Raw genomic sequence first — 16,934 nt, 5'->3', positions numbered from 1 at the left:
TATCATTTCGATGTTTCGTCTTTTCGAACCAAAAATTCGCCTTTCCGCCCCAAACAGACGAAACAACGAGAATTAAAAGTTACTGAATCTCGTGTTTTCGGGTCGAGAAACAACAAAATGGCACAACTCAATCACCGCACTGCACATCTTAGCAAGATCTAAACAGAAGATCAGCCTGCCCAGAATATCAATGATAAATATCGAGGGATCCGACGTCAGAAGATATCGGGCGAATATCAAACGCACAAAATTATACGCAACGACGACACACAAACAACACCGCATCCAAAATTACCAAAAGAAACAGCAAATGAAATTTCGAAACAACCACAAACTGGAATTTTTCTAAACTTCAAGAAACATTCTATATCACAAGCATAAAATGAAGCAAATGTTACAAGCAAAATCTCAAGAATGGTACTGTCACCTTCAAGTCTAAGTGCCATCTGCAAGTCCACGTGTCATCTACAAGTCTAAGTATCGTCTACCAGTATACGTATCATCTACAAGTCCACGTGTCATCGACGAGTCAAAGTGACATCTACAAGTCTACGAATCATCTACAAGTCTTAGTGTCATCTACAAGTCTACTTGTCATCGACAAGTCAAAGTGTCATATACAAGTCTAAGTATCGTCTACCAGTCTAAGTGGCACCTACAAGTCAAAGTGTCATCTACAAGTATAAGTGTCATCTACAAGTATAAATGTTATCTACAAGTCTTAGTATCATCTACAAGTATAAGTGTCACCTACAAGTCAAAATGTCATCTACAAGTCTAAGTGTCGTCTATAAGTCAAAAGTCTAAGTGTCACTTACAAGCTTAAGTGTCATCTACAAGTCTAAGTATCGTCTATAAGTCAAAAGTCTAAGTGTCACTTACAAGCTTAAGTGTCATGTACAAGTCTAAGTGTCGTCTACAAGTCAAAGTGTAATCTACAAGTCTAAGTGTCGTCTACAAGTCTAAGTGTCGTCTATAAGTCAAAAGTCTAAGTGTCACTTACAAGCTTAAGTGTCATGTACAAGGCTAAGTGTCATGTACAAGGCTAAGTGTCATCTACAAGTCTTAGTGTCATCTACAAGTTTAAGTGTCATCTACAAGTCTTAGTGTCATCTACAAGCTTAGGTGTCATCTACAAGCTTTAGTGTCATTTACAAGTATAAGTGTCATCTACAAATTTTAGTGTCATTTACAAGCTTAAGTGTCATTTTTAAGTCTAAATGGCATCTATAATCTTAAGTGTAATCTACAAGCGTAAGCGTCATCTACAAATCTAAGTGTCATCTACAAGTCAAAGTGTCATCTTCAAGTCTAAGTGGCATAGACAAGTTTAAGTGTCATTTACAATATTAAGTCTAGGTGGCATCTCCGAGCCAAAGTGTTATCTACATGTACAAGCTTAAGTGGTGTCATATACAAGTCTAAGTGTCATTTACAAGCTTAAGTGTCATTTACAAGACTAAGTCAAGGTGGCATCTCCAAGCTTAAGTGTTATCTACAAGCTTAAGTGTCACCTTCTAGTCTAGGTGTCATCTACAAACTTTAGTGTCATCTACAAGAACAAGTGTCATCTACAAGAACAAGTGTCATCTACAAATATAAGTGTCATTTACAAACTTAAGTATCATCTACAAGAACAAGTGTCATCTACAAGTACAAGTGTCATCTACAAGCTTAAGTGTCATCTTCTAGTCTAGGTGCCATCTACAAGTATAACTGTCATCTACAAATCTAAGTGTCATATACAAGTCTAAGTGTCATCTACAAACTTTAGTGTCATCTACAAGTACAAGTGTTATCTACAAATCTAAGTGTCATCTACAAATCTAAGTGTCATCTACAAGTATAAGTGTCATCTTCAAATCTAAGTGTCATATACAAGTCTAAGTGTCATCTACAAACTTTAGTGTCATATACAAGTACAAGTGTTATCTACAAATCTAAGTGTCATATACAAGTCTAAGTGTCATCTACAAGCTTAAGTGTCATCTTCTAGTCTAGGTGCCATCTACAAGTATAACTGTCATCTACAAATCTAAGTGTCATCTAAAAATCTAAGTGTCATCTACAATATAAGTGTCATCTACAAATCTAAGTGTCATCTACAAGCTTAAGTGTCATCTACAAGTATAACTGTCATCTAAAAATCTAAGTGTCATCTTACAAGACTTATTGTCGTCTACAAGCTAAAATGTCATCTACAATTGTACCACTCTAAATGTCATTTACAAGTTCTCGGCAGTGTATATATACGAACAGGGAGGGAAGCTGTCAATATCGAAAAATCTATCCAACCTAAGGTTCTTGCATCAGAAACCAAATTTCTAGTTAGTATCAGTTCCCTGTGATAATATAAACAAATAAACGTCAATAAAAAATTATGTGTGTGTGATGTACGACAGGGAGGAAAGAATTGGGTTCGCATTCCCCCCTCCCCGGTTTTTACAAAATACGGAACAACTCATGTTTTTTTTCAAAGTATGCATCGCTTTTTCATTGGGCAAGAAAAAAAGGAATTGTATGCAAAATTCTGCAGTTTGAACATATTTGCGCTAACTATTCATACTTCAGACGTGGAAAATCACAACTGCATGTAGACTATAATATAATGTCACACTATATATAGAATGACACTTAAAGGAACGCCTAGAAGAATCACTTTTCGTTTATCAAAACAGTGAAATCCGGTAGCTTTTTGGTTCGTTTAAGTATGTTTGGAGAAGGTTTTCCTAAAATAATTTAAACTTTATTTGTATTTGACCTCCCCCCCCCCTTTCCCGCCCCTCTATTTAACATTTGTGTAATGACATATACGTCAACGCTTTATAAGGAAGCCGCTATATAAGAGCATACGATTGTTTTTAATGGTCTCTAAACTCAATTATATGCCCTAAGATACAAGATGTTCTGAAGTTTGTGTAGTTAAAGTGTATCCTGAATGATTAGCTATATGACGCTATGAAAATACTTCATTTTAAACAATAAAAGGCCACAAAGTGCGAACCTCGTGAAGGCCTAGCTCAGTTTTCAAGATATTGCGATTTTTTTGCGATAGCGAGAGGACCGAGAAGAACATTTTTTCTGAAGTTATAAAATTCTGATATTTCAAGCATATCATGCAATTGAACACATGGACCTGGGATGTGTTACAGCTGTTCAGTGTAAATGTATACGCTTTAGGGGTTTATATCAAACGTTTAAATTTATTTTGAACACCTTAGTGTAGCTGTAACTAAGTGCTCATGTCAAAACAAGTCAACCTGCAAGTTGATGCTGTTCGACGGGCCTTTGCAGTATCGCCGTAAATGTAAATGTAAAATGTCCCTGTGCAATTCAATGGGGCGGTCGCCACCTCGGGGGTAAGGCACAGACAAGCGTCATCCCATGTACACTGGTATATGCTTATATGGTCTCTAGTCTTCTCTCCACTATTACGCAAACACAACAATAAGACAAATATCCATTTGCCGTACTAGCCCGTGTGCCCTTAGAGCCCGGCGTTTAATGCATTTTATAAAATGACAACAAGACGACAATATACATTCGATAACCTGCATGTTCCAATATTCAAAGTATATGTTGCATTAATTATGTAGAGTAAACCTTGAAGACACAATTATATTTGCAGCACTATATAAAAATTATACTCGGAGCTCGCCGTCTTCAACTTAACTTGCCGCCCAGAAAAAAAAACCGGAGATAATCCCCGGAAATCTGTGTCCGACTTGGCGGGAAAACAATAACATCCCCTGCAGGATAGTCTAGGCGTAGCGCTGGACCTGCGCTACAGTTTATAGAAAAAAACTCCCCGAAAAAAACCCCGCAACACGTCGAAATACAAATATATATAATTTCCCTATTCATGGACATCATTCTAGCATATTTCATTACTAATGAAAAATAAAACAAAGAAAAAATCTGTACGCACGGCTAGAGAATGACCCAACTACTCTATAGCAACGTACGCGTGTACCCGGCTATAGTCAACAGCACGTGCTGCTTGCTTTCTCGTGCCGATAAGACGAATAAATCCCGCCTTTTCTTTCAGAACCGTGGGATTATTTGATTATAAGCATATAGCGGGATGGGTTTATCTGTGACTTGCCCCTGTGGTACAGACTTTACATTCATTGAAATATAATATATATTACGATATAAACAACGTAGAGAACAGAGAATCAGTTTGAAAAATGTAATTGCTAAATGGACATTGAATAGTTTTGAATTTCCCGCGTTTTCTAGGTTTAACAAATTCTCCGAAATTTGGACTAGCTTCCTGGTTGTGTTATCAATATATACCGCGATGACTTCCTGTGTATATTCCTGTGATAGGTGAGCGACAGAAGTTAGAAGCTGGCGAAATGTTACCTTCCTAGGGTATCACGACCTGTACTTGGTCCGGACGGTTACAACTGGACAGGTGTGGACGGAGGGACTAACAGTAGCAGCGACTGTCCTAAATGGTCAGCGCGAGACACAGGTACCAAGTAGACGTACAATTACCTATCAACTGAACTACCTAAGTCTGTGATGGGTTCAGCCGTGACGTACAAGTCAATTCACACTGTTGATGTTAACTGTTAATAAACGGAAGCTTTTTACTTATTTTGTTCGATGACTATAAACAGATAAATACTGATAAATTGTGCTTTTAAAGTATAACCTTTCGTTTTGCCTACTGTTAACATTGCATGGTAGACTACACCCCGACTTGTGAATACCTGGGCACTGATAGTAATGTCAAGCTGGCTAAGCATATAATATTAGCCACAGGCGATAATAACACAATCTGAAATTTGGGTCAAGACGTCCATAACTTACTCAAATACATTGACCAGAAAGCACTCTCATGCTATCACCATGTATACACGCCTATTGTCTGATTGTAAAGAACTACTTACTAGAATATTAGAACTATCTACGTCTCTGATTAGAACACAATCTGATTAAGATTTCATTTAGGTCACAAACAACAGTGCAGACATGTTGGTTACATCAGTATGAGTAAATGTGTTTGGTATGCCCTTGTGCCAAACACCTGTGCACGTTTCACACTGGTAGGTTTGAATGAAGCTGTCAATTTTGTAACCGACGTGTAATATTGTAGTGATAAAGGTTATACATGTAGTCACTGTAACCATGTTTGAAGTACGGAGGTCAGAGCGAGCGACTGTAACATTTCATTGCCGTTCAATATTATCCATAGGGTACAGTAAAAAAATATGTTTTATATATATATATACATATACTTCTATCCATGTTAGATTGCTGTGCCTATCCCATAAGTTAACCCTTTCACCCCTAGGTAACTTTAGTAGACTCTACCATACATTGATTTGGATGAGTCCATTATGGTCTACAGTGGTGAAAGGGTTAAACTAAGGATACCAGCATCAACAAAAATATTGTTACATAATTAAGTGTAAAAACTGGAATGTGAATGACTTGTTGTAAGAATAAATTTCTTTGATTTTTTTTTTTGAAAGTCATAAGAGCCGATAAAATGTTTTTTTTTTTTAAATTTGGCAAGGAATGTAACTCTTCCTGGTCTACAGTGTACAATGTATTATGTACATCAAAGTGTTTTGAATGTGTAACTATTATATCATAATTAGACTGACCCCCGTCTCTAGAATATTGAATTATTTAGTTAAGGATTAACTTGAATATATTTTTCATGTGATGGAGATATAACACAAAAAAACGGAGTGTACTCTAAGTAAACCGCGAAGTGGTTTATGATGACAGTACACTCCGTTTTTTTGTGTTATAGCTCCATAACATGAAAAATATATTCAAGTTAATCCTTATAATTTAATCTACTTGACACAATCCCTGTGGAAATCCACTTTTTATTGATGGAGTCTTTTCTCTTAGAAATTATTACGCTGCTGTATCAGCCAATCAAAAGCGTCGTTACAAACGGCGACGTCCTTTTTTTACGTTACGGGCTGATAACATAATTTTTTAAGCCAATGAAAATGCTACAAGCAAGATTAGATTATAAAATATTAACCCTTTCACCCCTATGCAATTTTAGTAGACTCTCCCATGCACTTATCTGGATGAGTCCATTATGGTTTACAATGGTGAAAGGGTTAACTCTTATAATTTTGATCACTTGGCTGTCTGATTCTAGAGACCCTAATTTCTCAAACAAGAGGGAGATCTATACAAATGTAAGCAAGTCGAGAATCTTCATAAAATCTAAGGTCAGGTCTGATAGTCAGTTTATAATAAAATAGAAACTTAATGAAATGAAAAAGGGAAGTAATAGAGAAAAAGAATAAAATCAACTGAGTTGATAAAACTTGTTTCTTCGTGCAAAATCAGATTGGCAAGCTTTTCACTTAAATGTGATACTGGTTTTACAGTGTATGTTGAAGAGAAAATTGATAGTTTTGATGATGCTACTGAAAGTGTTTTTATTCATGAAATAAGGAGATGCGTACATGCCAAAAATTGTCATAGCCATGGACTGGACAGAAAATATTAAAAGGGCCATAACTCTATGAATAAGGGGCCCAGCCCCTTAGCTTTGATTTATTTAGTGACACTCAGACAGCCAAGACGTATATATATCAATAGTTTTAGGCCTCCAAGTCAAAAGATGTCAAGGAGTGGACAAAGAAAACAAATAAAAAGTCATTACTCTGCAAATAAAAGGCATTATTTCATGAATTTTGAGTGTGACACTCTGCCATGCTTAGATGCATATGTCCATACAAATGTGTGACCCTTAGCAAAATTACATAGGAATTTTGGTCATGATAAATGAAATATACCAAGGGCCATAACTCTGTAAACAAGAAATATAATGTGCCCAAATTTAGTATGGGTTTCTCCACAATGACAAGCTGTGTATGTCCATAAAGATTGGAATCCCCAAGTAAAACATACATTGTGTCACTGTAGGAAAATTAACTAAGGGCCATAACTCTTTAAATAAGAATATGTGGAACTCTTTAGTATGCCACAATCGTTATTGCAGAGATGTATTTATATGTCCATGAAGTTTTGCAGAACAAAAAAATGTAGGAGTAGAAGTCCTGATTCAAAATATAACAAGAAGATGATGAGAAGCAATTAACAGCAAGAAACCGGCATTTCTCCTTTCTCCCTTTTTGGAGATATAATTGGATTGTCGGAAATGTCATACTTCAAAATATCTGTCGTTATAAATTTCTGACGTCACTCCTCTCTGAGTAACTGTTACACTAAAACCCAACTAAGCTATTGACATGTAATGTTTAACTATATCACTAGATAGGAAACGTCCACTTACCACACTGACAAACACACTTGTGTTTGCTGTTGGTGGTGTAACCATCCCCTAGTGGTTATAGGCTGTACATTACAGTCGGAAACAAATGTAGCATTTTCTGTAATCGATGAAGTGATGATTCCGAGAAAAAATCATCATTCTGATAAGCTCTGAATCAGCTGGTAATTCTATTGGATAATATATATTAAGTTATTCCCCTTGTCACAGCTACAGTTAAATGAGGGTGCTGTGAGTTATGAGAAGTAAGGAGACAAACTGAAGGTAACACTTGGCCGGTTTTTCTTTATGTGTTCTGTTCAAAGGTAGTTTCATATCCTTATGATAATCATCATAAATATTCCTGATCAGTGATCAGAAAACCAGAGTGTTACAAATTTATATACAAATCTTCTATTGCAGTTTTTTCACATAAAACAGTTGTTGTTTTGTCAGACATTTTGTTTATATTTGTTAAGCGTAATCACAGCTTTCATTGTGTATATCAAAATTGAATAACAAAGACAAGAGGTCACATTCTTGACCTTGTAATCTGATTATCAGTAATTCTGGATGTATGAAAGTTTAACATGTAATACAAGAGAAAGAAAAAACAAACATTAACCTGGTTGATCTGTTGTATTAGATGTTTGATAATAATATTTTTGTCATCCAATCTTAACAGATAAGAGCACCTTACCCTGTAACAATGGCAGACCTAACTAGTACGACTGTTGCGGTGACGACCTCCATCCGCACGACCCCCCCCAGCACCAGCACTGTAGAAGATGGTAACACTACAGCTACGATCTCATCGACCACTCAAACATCGACTGAGCTCATCAGCAGTACTAATGCTACATCGACCACCATCAGTACCACCCCTGGGGGCGAGGAGCCTAATCATGTTGGAGGTATATTTCAAAATTATGTAAAGGTTACATTCAAAACATTTATGGGCGGATTGGTCGAGTGGTTAACACTTCCACGCAGGCGGCCGAGGTTCGATCCCCGAAGTCGTCATACGCATGGATATTAAGAGAAAGTGTTTTTCTCCTGCCCTTACAATAACCTAGGTGGAGTATGAATTGGTCTGGGGTGGATGTTGTGGTATCTGTGCTGTAGCATTCAAGTGAGGTGGCACTATAAATGATGCCTTTGAAAGCATGGCCCCACTACAAACAGAACGCATTACATCTCCAGCACACACGCAGGCATACACACATAGGGAGATATTAGCCAGGTGGCATAGGACTAGCAGTTAGCGCCTGATAAGGCAGCTCCTGCGAATTCCTCAAAATTGAATTGATTAATGTATTTATTATTTTTTCATTTTATTCCCGACAAGTTATTGGCCAGGAGTGCATCACGTGTCCACCGATAAAAACCGATATTGACTTGGAGCGCATGATTTTTGTTGAAGGATTGGGTGTTTCTAAAAATGACTCCAAACAAACGCGTCGTCCCGCTTCCGTAGATTTTTGCTGTGATTTTTTTCCAGATTGCTAACATTACTGTTTTGAAAATAATAAAACAATTGTAGCCTTTGACTTCGGGCGATACCTGGATTTATCAACCAGAGAAAAGATATATTGACCTCGGACTGCATCCTCTGTCAAATATCTTTTCTCGGGTAGATAAATCCAGGTATCGACCTCAGCCAAAGGCTATAATTGAATAATATATGCTAATTGTATTAATGGTAAATCTATGTATTGTGATGGATGTGTATTGTGGTGGATGTGTATTGTGATGGATGTGTATTGTGCGGGATGTGTATTGTGTGGGATGTGTATTGTGTGGGATGCATGGGATGTGTATTGTGATGGATGTGTATTGTGTGGGATGTGTATTGTGTGGGATGCGTGGGATGTGTATTGTGATGGATGTGTTTTGTGATGGAACTGTATTGTGATGGGTGTGTATTGTGATCGATATGTATTGTGATGGATGTGTATTGTGTGGGATGTGAATTGTGATGGGATGTGTATTGTGTGGTTTGTGTATTGTGTGGGATGTGTATTGTGATGGGATGTATATTGTGTGGGGTGTGTTTTGCGTGGGATGTATATTGTGTGGGATGTGTATTGTGTGGGATGTGTATTGTGATGGGATGTATATTGTGTGGGGTGTGTTTTGCGTGGGATGTATATTGTGTGGGATGTGTATTGTGTGGGATGTGTATTGTGATGGGATGTATATTGTGTGGGGTGTGTTTTGCGTGGGATGTATATTGTGTGGGATGTGTATTGTGTGGGATGTGTATTGTGATGGGATGTATATTGTGTGGGGTGTGTTTTGCGTGGGATGTATATTGTGTGGGATGTGTATTGTGTGGGATGTGTATTGTGATGGGATGTATATTGTGTGGGGTGTGTTTTGCGTGGGATGTATATTGTGTGGGATGTGTATTGTGTGGGATGTGTATTGTGTGGGATGTGTTTTGTGTGGGATGTGTATTGTGTGGGATGTGTATTATGTGGGATGTGTATTGTGTGGGATGTATATTGCATGGGATGTGTATTGTGATGGATGTGTATTGTGTGGGATGTGTATTGTGTGGGATGTGTATTGTGTGGGATGTGTTTTGTGCGGGATGTGTATTGTGTGGGATGTGTATTATGTGGGATGTATATTGTGTGGGATGTGTATTGCATGGGATGTGTATTGTGATGGATGTGTATTGCGTGGGATGTGTATTGTGATGGATGTGTATTGTGTGGGATGTGTATTGTGTGGGCTGTGTATTGTGTGGGATGTGTGGGGTGTGTATTATGTGGGTTGTGTATTGTGTGGGATGTGTGGGCTGTGTATTGCGTGGGATGTGTATTGTGTGGGATGTGTGGGGTGTGGATTGTGTGGGATGTGTATTGTGTGGGATGTGTGGGGTGTGTATTGCGTGGGATGTGTATTGTGTGGGATGTGTGGGGTGTGTATTATGTGGGATGTGTATTGTGTGGGATGTGTGGGCTGTGTATTGCGTGGGATGTGTATTGTGTGGGATGTGTGGGGTGTGTATTGTGTGGGATGTGTTTTGTGATGGAAATATCAGGTAAGAGCTAGGAGGGAGGAAAAGGTTCAAGTATGTAGGTATGAGATATATGGACATTCTAACATCAGGTATAGAATTTTTATAAATCTGTCCCAAATTTTACACCAAGGATAGATTTTCCATATCCCCCATACCAAAATAGAACAGACTGTATTGATAATATATAACTTCAAAAGACAAGAGTTATCTCCCACATTTTGTTATAAAGTTGTATGGTTTTTTTTCTTGAAAATTGAATAACATGGCCAATTAAATGTATTTCATTATTGGTTTTTTAATATGTGTCAACATTCAAAGTTCATTAATTGACCTTGATCTTAACTCATTCACCCCTGAAATTTCATAATGGACTATTCCAACCTTTGAATTGGAAGAGTTCAAATGTGTCCTGAGGGATGAATGAGTTATCAACACTATTAATGACCCTTGTGTCTTTACAGCTATTGTAGGAGGAGTTGTTGGGGGCATCCTGATGCTACTGGTCATTGCTGCAGTCGTGATTTTCATTTTTCGGTAAGTAATTATTGATGACCTTGGATTGTTGACAGAAGTCATTCAATGATAATTCTGATGTTAAAACAAATCCATCAACCTATCTGTATACATGTAGCCTCTTCTCAGACGTGTTGTTCATTACCTCACTTAAGCTTTAATGATGCTGTTATTATTTTTTCCTTCAAGAAGAATTACATCTGTTATTGATATTGACCTTTAAGTTGGAATTGATTTCAAAAAGTTACGGAGGTTGCATGAGGTCAATCTTTTTGCACTACTTCATGAAGAAGAGACAAATGCAGATTTAAAATATTTTGTAAATATTTATTGCGACACAAATTATAAAAATATAAATGATGTTGTTTCTTTCGCAAATTCAATATGAAGAGCATGCGTGAGAGTTAAGTATTAAGTGCTTTACAATAATCAACTACTTTAAGATGTACAAGACAAATATTAGGAAATAAGCTAATAATAACAGTGATTCAGGGGAGATAATCAGAAAAAAATGTGCTTGGGATTTAATCACTGCAGGAATGATGTCTTACTCTTTTGGTTATTGTAAAACAGAAAGAAAAAATATGTTGGGCTCCAGAGAAAAGAATCATTGTAGGAATAATCAGAAAAGCTAAAACAATCAGTATTTGATTGAATTAATTAGCCACAGCCTCATGTAACTTCCATTTACCTGGCGTGAATGATCACCAGTACACATGTATATCCAATGACATTAGCAAAAAATGGGTAGAAAACTGGAACTAACATCAAGTGCATTGAGCCAATAGTATATAGTATTCAATTTCAACGTTTAAAAAAGATATGAAAATACTGTTAAAGAGTACCGTTTTCGTTTTCATTTGTAGATGGAAGCGCCGTAAAAGGAAAAAACAAAATGAAAAATCGAATAATTTACAAGTGCTCCCCCCTTCTGTTTCTGATTTAGTAAATATGGAAACTATGAATTATAAAGATGAAAGGAAAAGGTCAAAAAAACCAACTCCAGTGGTCGTATCAATCACACAATCATTCAACGAGCCACATTATGAAAATAAAGAACCCTCGTATGTAAAGCCTGAACCCCCAACGCGTGATATATACAGTGGGCCTGATAATATTGAGTACTACATGGGGAATGACACCACTACTACAAACGAAGAACCCACAGAGATGTACAGTGACGCAGATACCCCAAACCTACGTCAAACCAAAAATTTTCCCAGTGAAGAGGCACCAAAGCCTCCCAATACTAACTCTGTGTTAGAAACAAGTAAAGAACAGGAACCAAGAGATTATGAAAATGTTCCCAAAAAAAGAACAGAACCACCGAAAGCTGATCCGACACAAACTAGTGAAGTTGAGGAGGATGAAGAACAGACTGTGTATGAAAATCAGAAGTGATTTGATATAGTAACCCTTTCACCCCTATGTAACTTGAGTAGACTCTACCATGCATTGATATGGATGAGTCCATTATGGTCTACAGTGCTGAAAGGATTAATCAGTTTGGCTGTATGTGATTGTCCAATTCAGTATGTTCTTGGTTCAGTTTGGAGAAGAATGTCTTATAACCCTTTCACCCCTAGGTAACTTTAATAGAGTCTTCCATGCATTGATATGGATGAGTCCATTATGGTCTACAGTGCTGAAAGGATGAATCAGTTTGGCTGTATGTGATTGTCCAATTCAGTATGTTCTTGGTTGAGTTTGGAGAAGAATGTCTTTTAATCCCCTATACATTTGGTAGTGTGGTAAATGACAGTTCGGTCCAATAAATGTATCATACAGTTGGAGTTTACACTCTTCTGTAATCCCTGTGTGATATAATAATTTACAGTTAACTATAAACATGCTTGTCATCATTAAACTATGTGGTTATATAAGTTATATGGACAGAGATCAAAACAAAACAAAAAGGTTTACTGAGTAATAATGATTGATTAAAACTCATATTGAGATCCTAAAAACAGTATTTAATTATTTTCATTTCAGAATATTTCATTGTACTGATTTTATGTTGCATTCAATTTAAGGTTTCATATCCTGTCAGGATATCAGGATAATCCATTATTTAAAGTTTGTCCATATAATTGATTTGCTAATAAAACATTTACAGTGCTATCAAAACCACAGGAACATGTCGTCTTTATATAGACACTGTATTGTCGATTTTTATATTCAGCTTTATCGCATGTGACATGTTCCTGTAATCAAAACCTCTCCGTGTGAAAGGTTGGTATAATGTAAACCATGTTTTCACATGTCTTATCATTGACTCAGTATCTCGAGATGTACCCATTATTTTTGTACCTAAACCCTTTCACCCCTATGCCTTTTTCGTAGACTCGACCATGTATTGATATGGATGAGTCCATTATGGTCTACAGTGGTGAAAGGGTAAATAGACACATATCAGTCTGTTCCTTTACATTCTTTATTGGAACTTTGCTTTGCCATTAGTTGTCAGTGATTATGAAATAGAATACAAGTTATACATTATTATCTAATAAGTATTTTTTTATTTTTTTTTATCAATTTTTCCTGGTTATCATAAGGTCCCTTATGGGTTACAAATCCCCTGTATTTACATGTAAAAAAAAAGTATTGGTGATTTAATTGATGGTTTAATGATAGTCAAAATTCATATATTTCAACAAACAATTTAAAAAAGTGAAAATATATGAATTTTATAACCCTTATCGGTGTTCTTAATTGTAAATAATATATTTATTAATAAATTATTATACAACATTTGTGTTAATGTATGGTTTTACTGAAGCAAGTCCATTTGTTATTTCCTTTTTGCTATTTTGTATCAATACGTGAAATTTGGCAAATTCACATTATCAAATTACCATTCTATATATAAAATTGTGGTAAGCTAATGTCAGTTTTACAGAAAGTAGTAGGCAAATTAAGAGTTTTGTTTAGGTATGGCATGCATGTATTCCATTTTTTTTATGACATTTGGATAAAATCAAGTTTCTGTTAAAATGATGCACATAGTCCTATTAACCTGGCATTTTTTGACAAAAACTGTTCCACTGTGTAACACATTCCAGTAGTTTGGTCTCAAAAAACATGCAAACTGATTTTGAAATTTTACTTATTGAATGAGGAAAGAGATTCTTAGCATGACAACGTTTCAGCTCATTCTGCTATCATATCTTGGCAGATCCCTGGAAAGAGGACGATTGTATTTTTAAGACAAGTTAACATTATTTACAATGATAGGAAAGATGTTTCTGGTAGACCAGGGTTAGTTATTGCTGCATTATAACAGGTTTCAAGTAGCAATAATGTACAAATAGAACTTGACTTGTAGATAATTTTTGAATATTCATCATGGACTAACTGTACTGAAAATCCAATAAAAAAAAGGTTGAATCTAATATGAATTTTCAAAATTATTTTTGCATGAAAAAATGTATTTATTTTGGTACCACATTTGTTAAAAAGCAGTGGTTAGGTAAACACATTTGCATTGTTATATCTAGGGGCTACAGTGAACCGTTATAGATTATACAATAACTTATACATTGTACCAGTATTTGTAGTTTATGGTAGACCAGGGTGTATAATTTATACAATCTGTAGTCTGTATATAACCTCTTAACATTTTTCACTTAAAAGATGTCCTTTATTTTTTGGTCTAAAAAGATAATACATTTATGATGATTTTTTGTTTAGTTTACTTTACTGTAGCTGTAATTGTTTGACATATAACTAGCTGTTATTGTTTGACATATAACTAGCTGTAATTGTTTGACATAACTGTAGCTGTAATTGTTTGACATATAACTGTAGCTGTAATTGTTTGACATATTACTGTAGCTGTAATTGTTTGACACTTAGTTGTAGCTGTAACTGTTTGACACCTAAATGTAATTGTTTGCACTTTACTGTAGCTGTAATTGTTTGCACTTTATTGTAGCTGTAATTGTTTACTGTAGCTGTAATTGATTGACACTTTACTGTAGCTGTAATTGTTTGACACTTAACTGTAGCTGTAATTGTTTGACATATAACTGTAGCTGTAATTGTTTGACATATAACTGGAGCTGTAATTGTTTGACATATAACTGGAGCTGTAATTGTTTGACACTTAGTTGTAGCTGTAACTGTTTGACACCTAAATGTAATTGTTTGCACTTGACTTTAGCTGTAATTGTTTGCACTTTATTGTAGCTGTAATTGATTGACACTTTACTGTAGCTGTAATTGTTTGACACTTGACTGTAGCGGTAGTTGTTTGACACTTGTATCAGTGGAATCTATTTCCTTTCTAAAACAAATCGTGATGATTGCATTTTGTATCATTTTATTGATATAGATCTTATATGTAAAGTAATGATTTTGTTATGGTGAAATATTCTTTATTTATATGTGTTGATGTTCAAAATGTAAAGAGCGCCAAAACAAACAATCAATTGTCTATATATTTAGATATAATCTATTTGTATTGTTACTTCAAAACATTGCCTACATTTAACTTTTATTTCTATTTTTAGCTCACCTGGCTTGAAGGGCCAAGTGAGCTTATGCCATGGCGCAGCGACCGTCATCTGTTGTCCGTCTACTGGTGTCCGTCGTCCGTCAACTTTTTTCTTTCAAACGCTACTTGTCCTATACGGCTCGGAGGATTTTGACCAAATTTAGTCTGGAGCATCATTGGCCAAAGGGTTCTCAGTTTTGTATAAACAGAGGGTATGGTCCCTCTTGGGGCAGAGGGGTGGGGCCAAATAGGGGGGGAAATAGGTCAATCTTTAAAAATCTTCTTCTTCTCAACCAATAGAAGGATTTTGACCAAATTTGTTCTAGAGCATCTTTGGACAAAGGAGCCTCAAGTTTGTATAAACAGAGGATGTGGCCCCTCTTTTGGCAGAGGGGCGGGGCGCAATAGGGGAAATAGAAAAATCTCCTACTATACAAGTGAAGGGATTTAAACCAAATGCAGTCTGAAGCATGCTTAAGGACAAAAGAATCAATTTTGTATAAACTGAGGTGTGTGGGCGCCCTTCTTTGTGGCAGATGGGTGGGGCCAATTAGGGGAAATAGAGGAAAACATTAAAGATCCTTCTCCTTCAGTACTGTTGAAGGGATTTTGACCAAACTTGTTCTAGAGAATCTTTGGGCAAAGGGAATTTAATATTTATAAATTGAAGTTGTGCCCCCTCCCCTCCAGGGGCAGAGGAGTGGGGCCAAATAGGGGAAATAGAGGAAAATTGGGACATAACATGGAAACTCATTTTCTTGGTGTCTTTCCCACCAAAACAGATTTATATGTAGTTCTTCTTGCAACTTTGTTTCTTGTACTCCTTTGGTAAATCTGTATGGTACTCAGCAGGTTTTAAATTGAAAAATAAAATACCAGGTGGGCTATTAAGGCCCTGGGCCTCTTGTTATATATAACTCCTTTTAAAAGGGTTTGAATGAAAAAGTACTACTTGGATGCACAACGTCAGGGGGCAGTTACCATATCTGTAAAAAAAAATAAAAAATGGCCAAGTAGATAAGGAAGAGTTGTCAGGCCAAGAAGTTTTCAACAAAGGGCAATAACTCCATAGAAAAGGTCTGTAAAAAATACCTGGATGCACAACTTAAGGGGGTTATCATAATATCTCAAAACTTGCGTTGAAATTGGCCACATAGTCTTGGAGGAGTTGTCAGGACAAGAATTCTTCAACAAAGGACAATAACTCCATAATTAAGGGTCAGAATGAAAAACTAATACCTGGATGCACAACTTCAGGTGGTAGTTATCATATCTGGAAAGTTTCGTTGAAATCCATCCATAACTTTAGAAGAATTTGTCCGGACAAAATCTTTCTACGGACAGACACAGACAAGCTGATTCCAGTATACCCCCTTACTTCTGCGGGGGTATAATAAGTGTGGCATTTGAATTGTAAATGTAATATTTTACCGTAATTGAAGAGATGAGCGAAGGAGTAAATCGTTATATAAGTATGTGGGATATGGAAATTCTACACCCTTTGGTAGACTAGCTATATCCCACATACCGACGTATGATACTAGACGCTGATAATACCCTCTGATTGTACGCATTAATGTCAACACATTATTTACACCCTTTGTAACGTTCCTGGTTCTATTCTGTTGTAAATG

General features: G+C 36.3%; 1 protein-coding gene across 2 annotated transcripts; it reads left to right on the top strand.

The window, feature by feature from the left end:
* The first annotated feature begins 4,165 nt into the window (after window positions 1-4,165).
* On the top strand, window positions 4,166-14,197 carry LOC110450718. 2 transcript variants are annotated; one of them, XM_021498388.1, is made up of 4 exons: window positions 4,166-4,480; window positions 7,947-8,175; window positions 10,754-10,826; window positions 11,672-14,197. In XM_021498388.1, exons 2-4 carry the CDS (start codon window positions 7,971-7,973, stop codon window positions 12,204-12,206), a joined length of 813 nt encoding a protein of 270 aa, XP_021354063.1. In that variant the 5' UTR covers window positions 4,166-4,480; window positions 7,947-7,970; the 3' UTR covers window positions 12,207-14,197. The 2 variants fall into 2 exon arrangements, with proteins under 2 accessions (XP_021354063.1, XP_021354064.1); XM_021498389.1 differs by lacking the exon at window positions 4,166-4,480 and adding an exon at window positions 7,310-7,546.
* The last annotated feature ends 2,737 nt before the right edge of the window (window positions 14,198-16,934 follow it).

The sequence above is a fragment of the Mizuhopecten yessoensis genome, unplaced genomic scaffold (genome assembly GCF_002113885.1).
Source record: "Mizuhopecten yessoensis strain PY_sf001 unplaced genomic scaffold, ASM211388v2 scaffold5459, whole genome shotgun sequence".
Classification (NCBI taxonomy): Eukaryota; Metazoa; Mollusca; class Bivalvia; order Pectinida; family Pectinidae; genus Mizuhopecten; species Mizuhopecten yessoensis.
This window is presented reverse-complemented; position numbering and strand designations above follow the sequence as displayed.

Excerpts from the sequence above, each read along its gene's own strand:
- LOC110450718 (XM_021498388.1), top strand. The coding sequence starts at position 7,971 with ATGGCAGACCTAACTAGTACGACTGTTGCGGTGACGACCTCCATCCGC. Across the intron at positions 8,176-10,753 it reads GGAGCCTAATCATGTTGGAG|CTATTGTAGGAGGAGTTGTT; the intron begins GTATATTTCAAA and ends GTGTCTTTACAG. Across the intron at positions 10,827-11,671 it reads GTCGTGATTTTCATTTTTCG|ATGGAAGCGCCGTAAAAGGA; the intron begins GTAAGTAATTAT and ends TTTCATTTGTAG.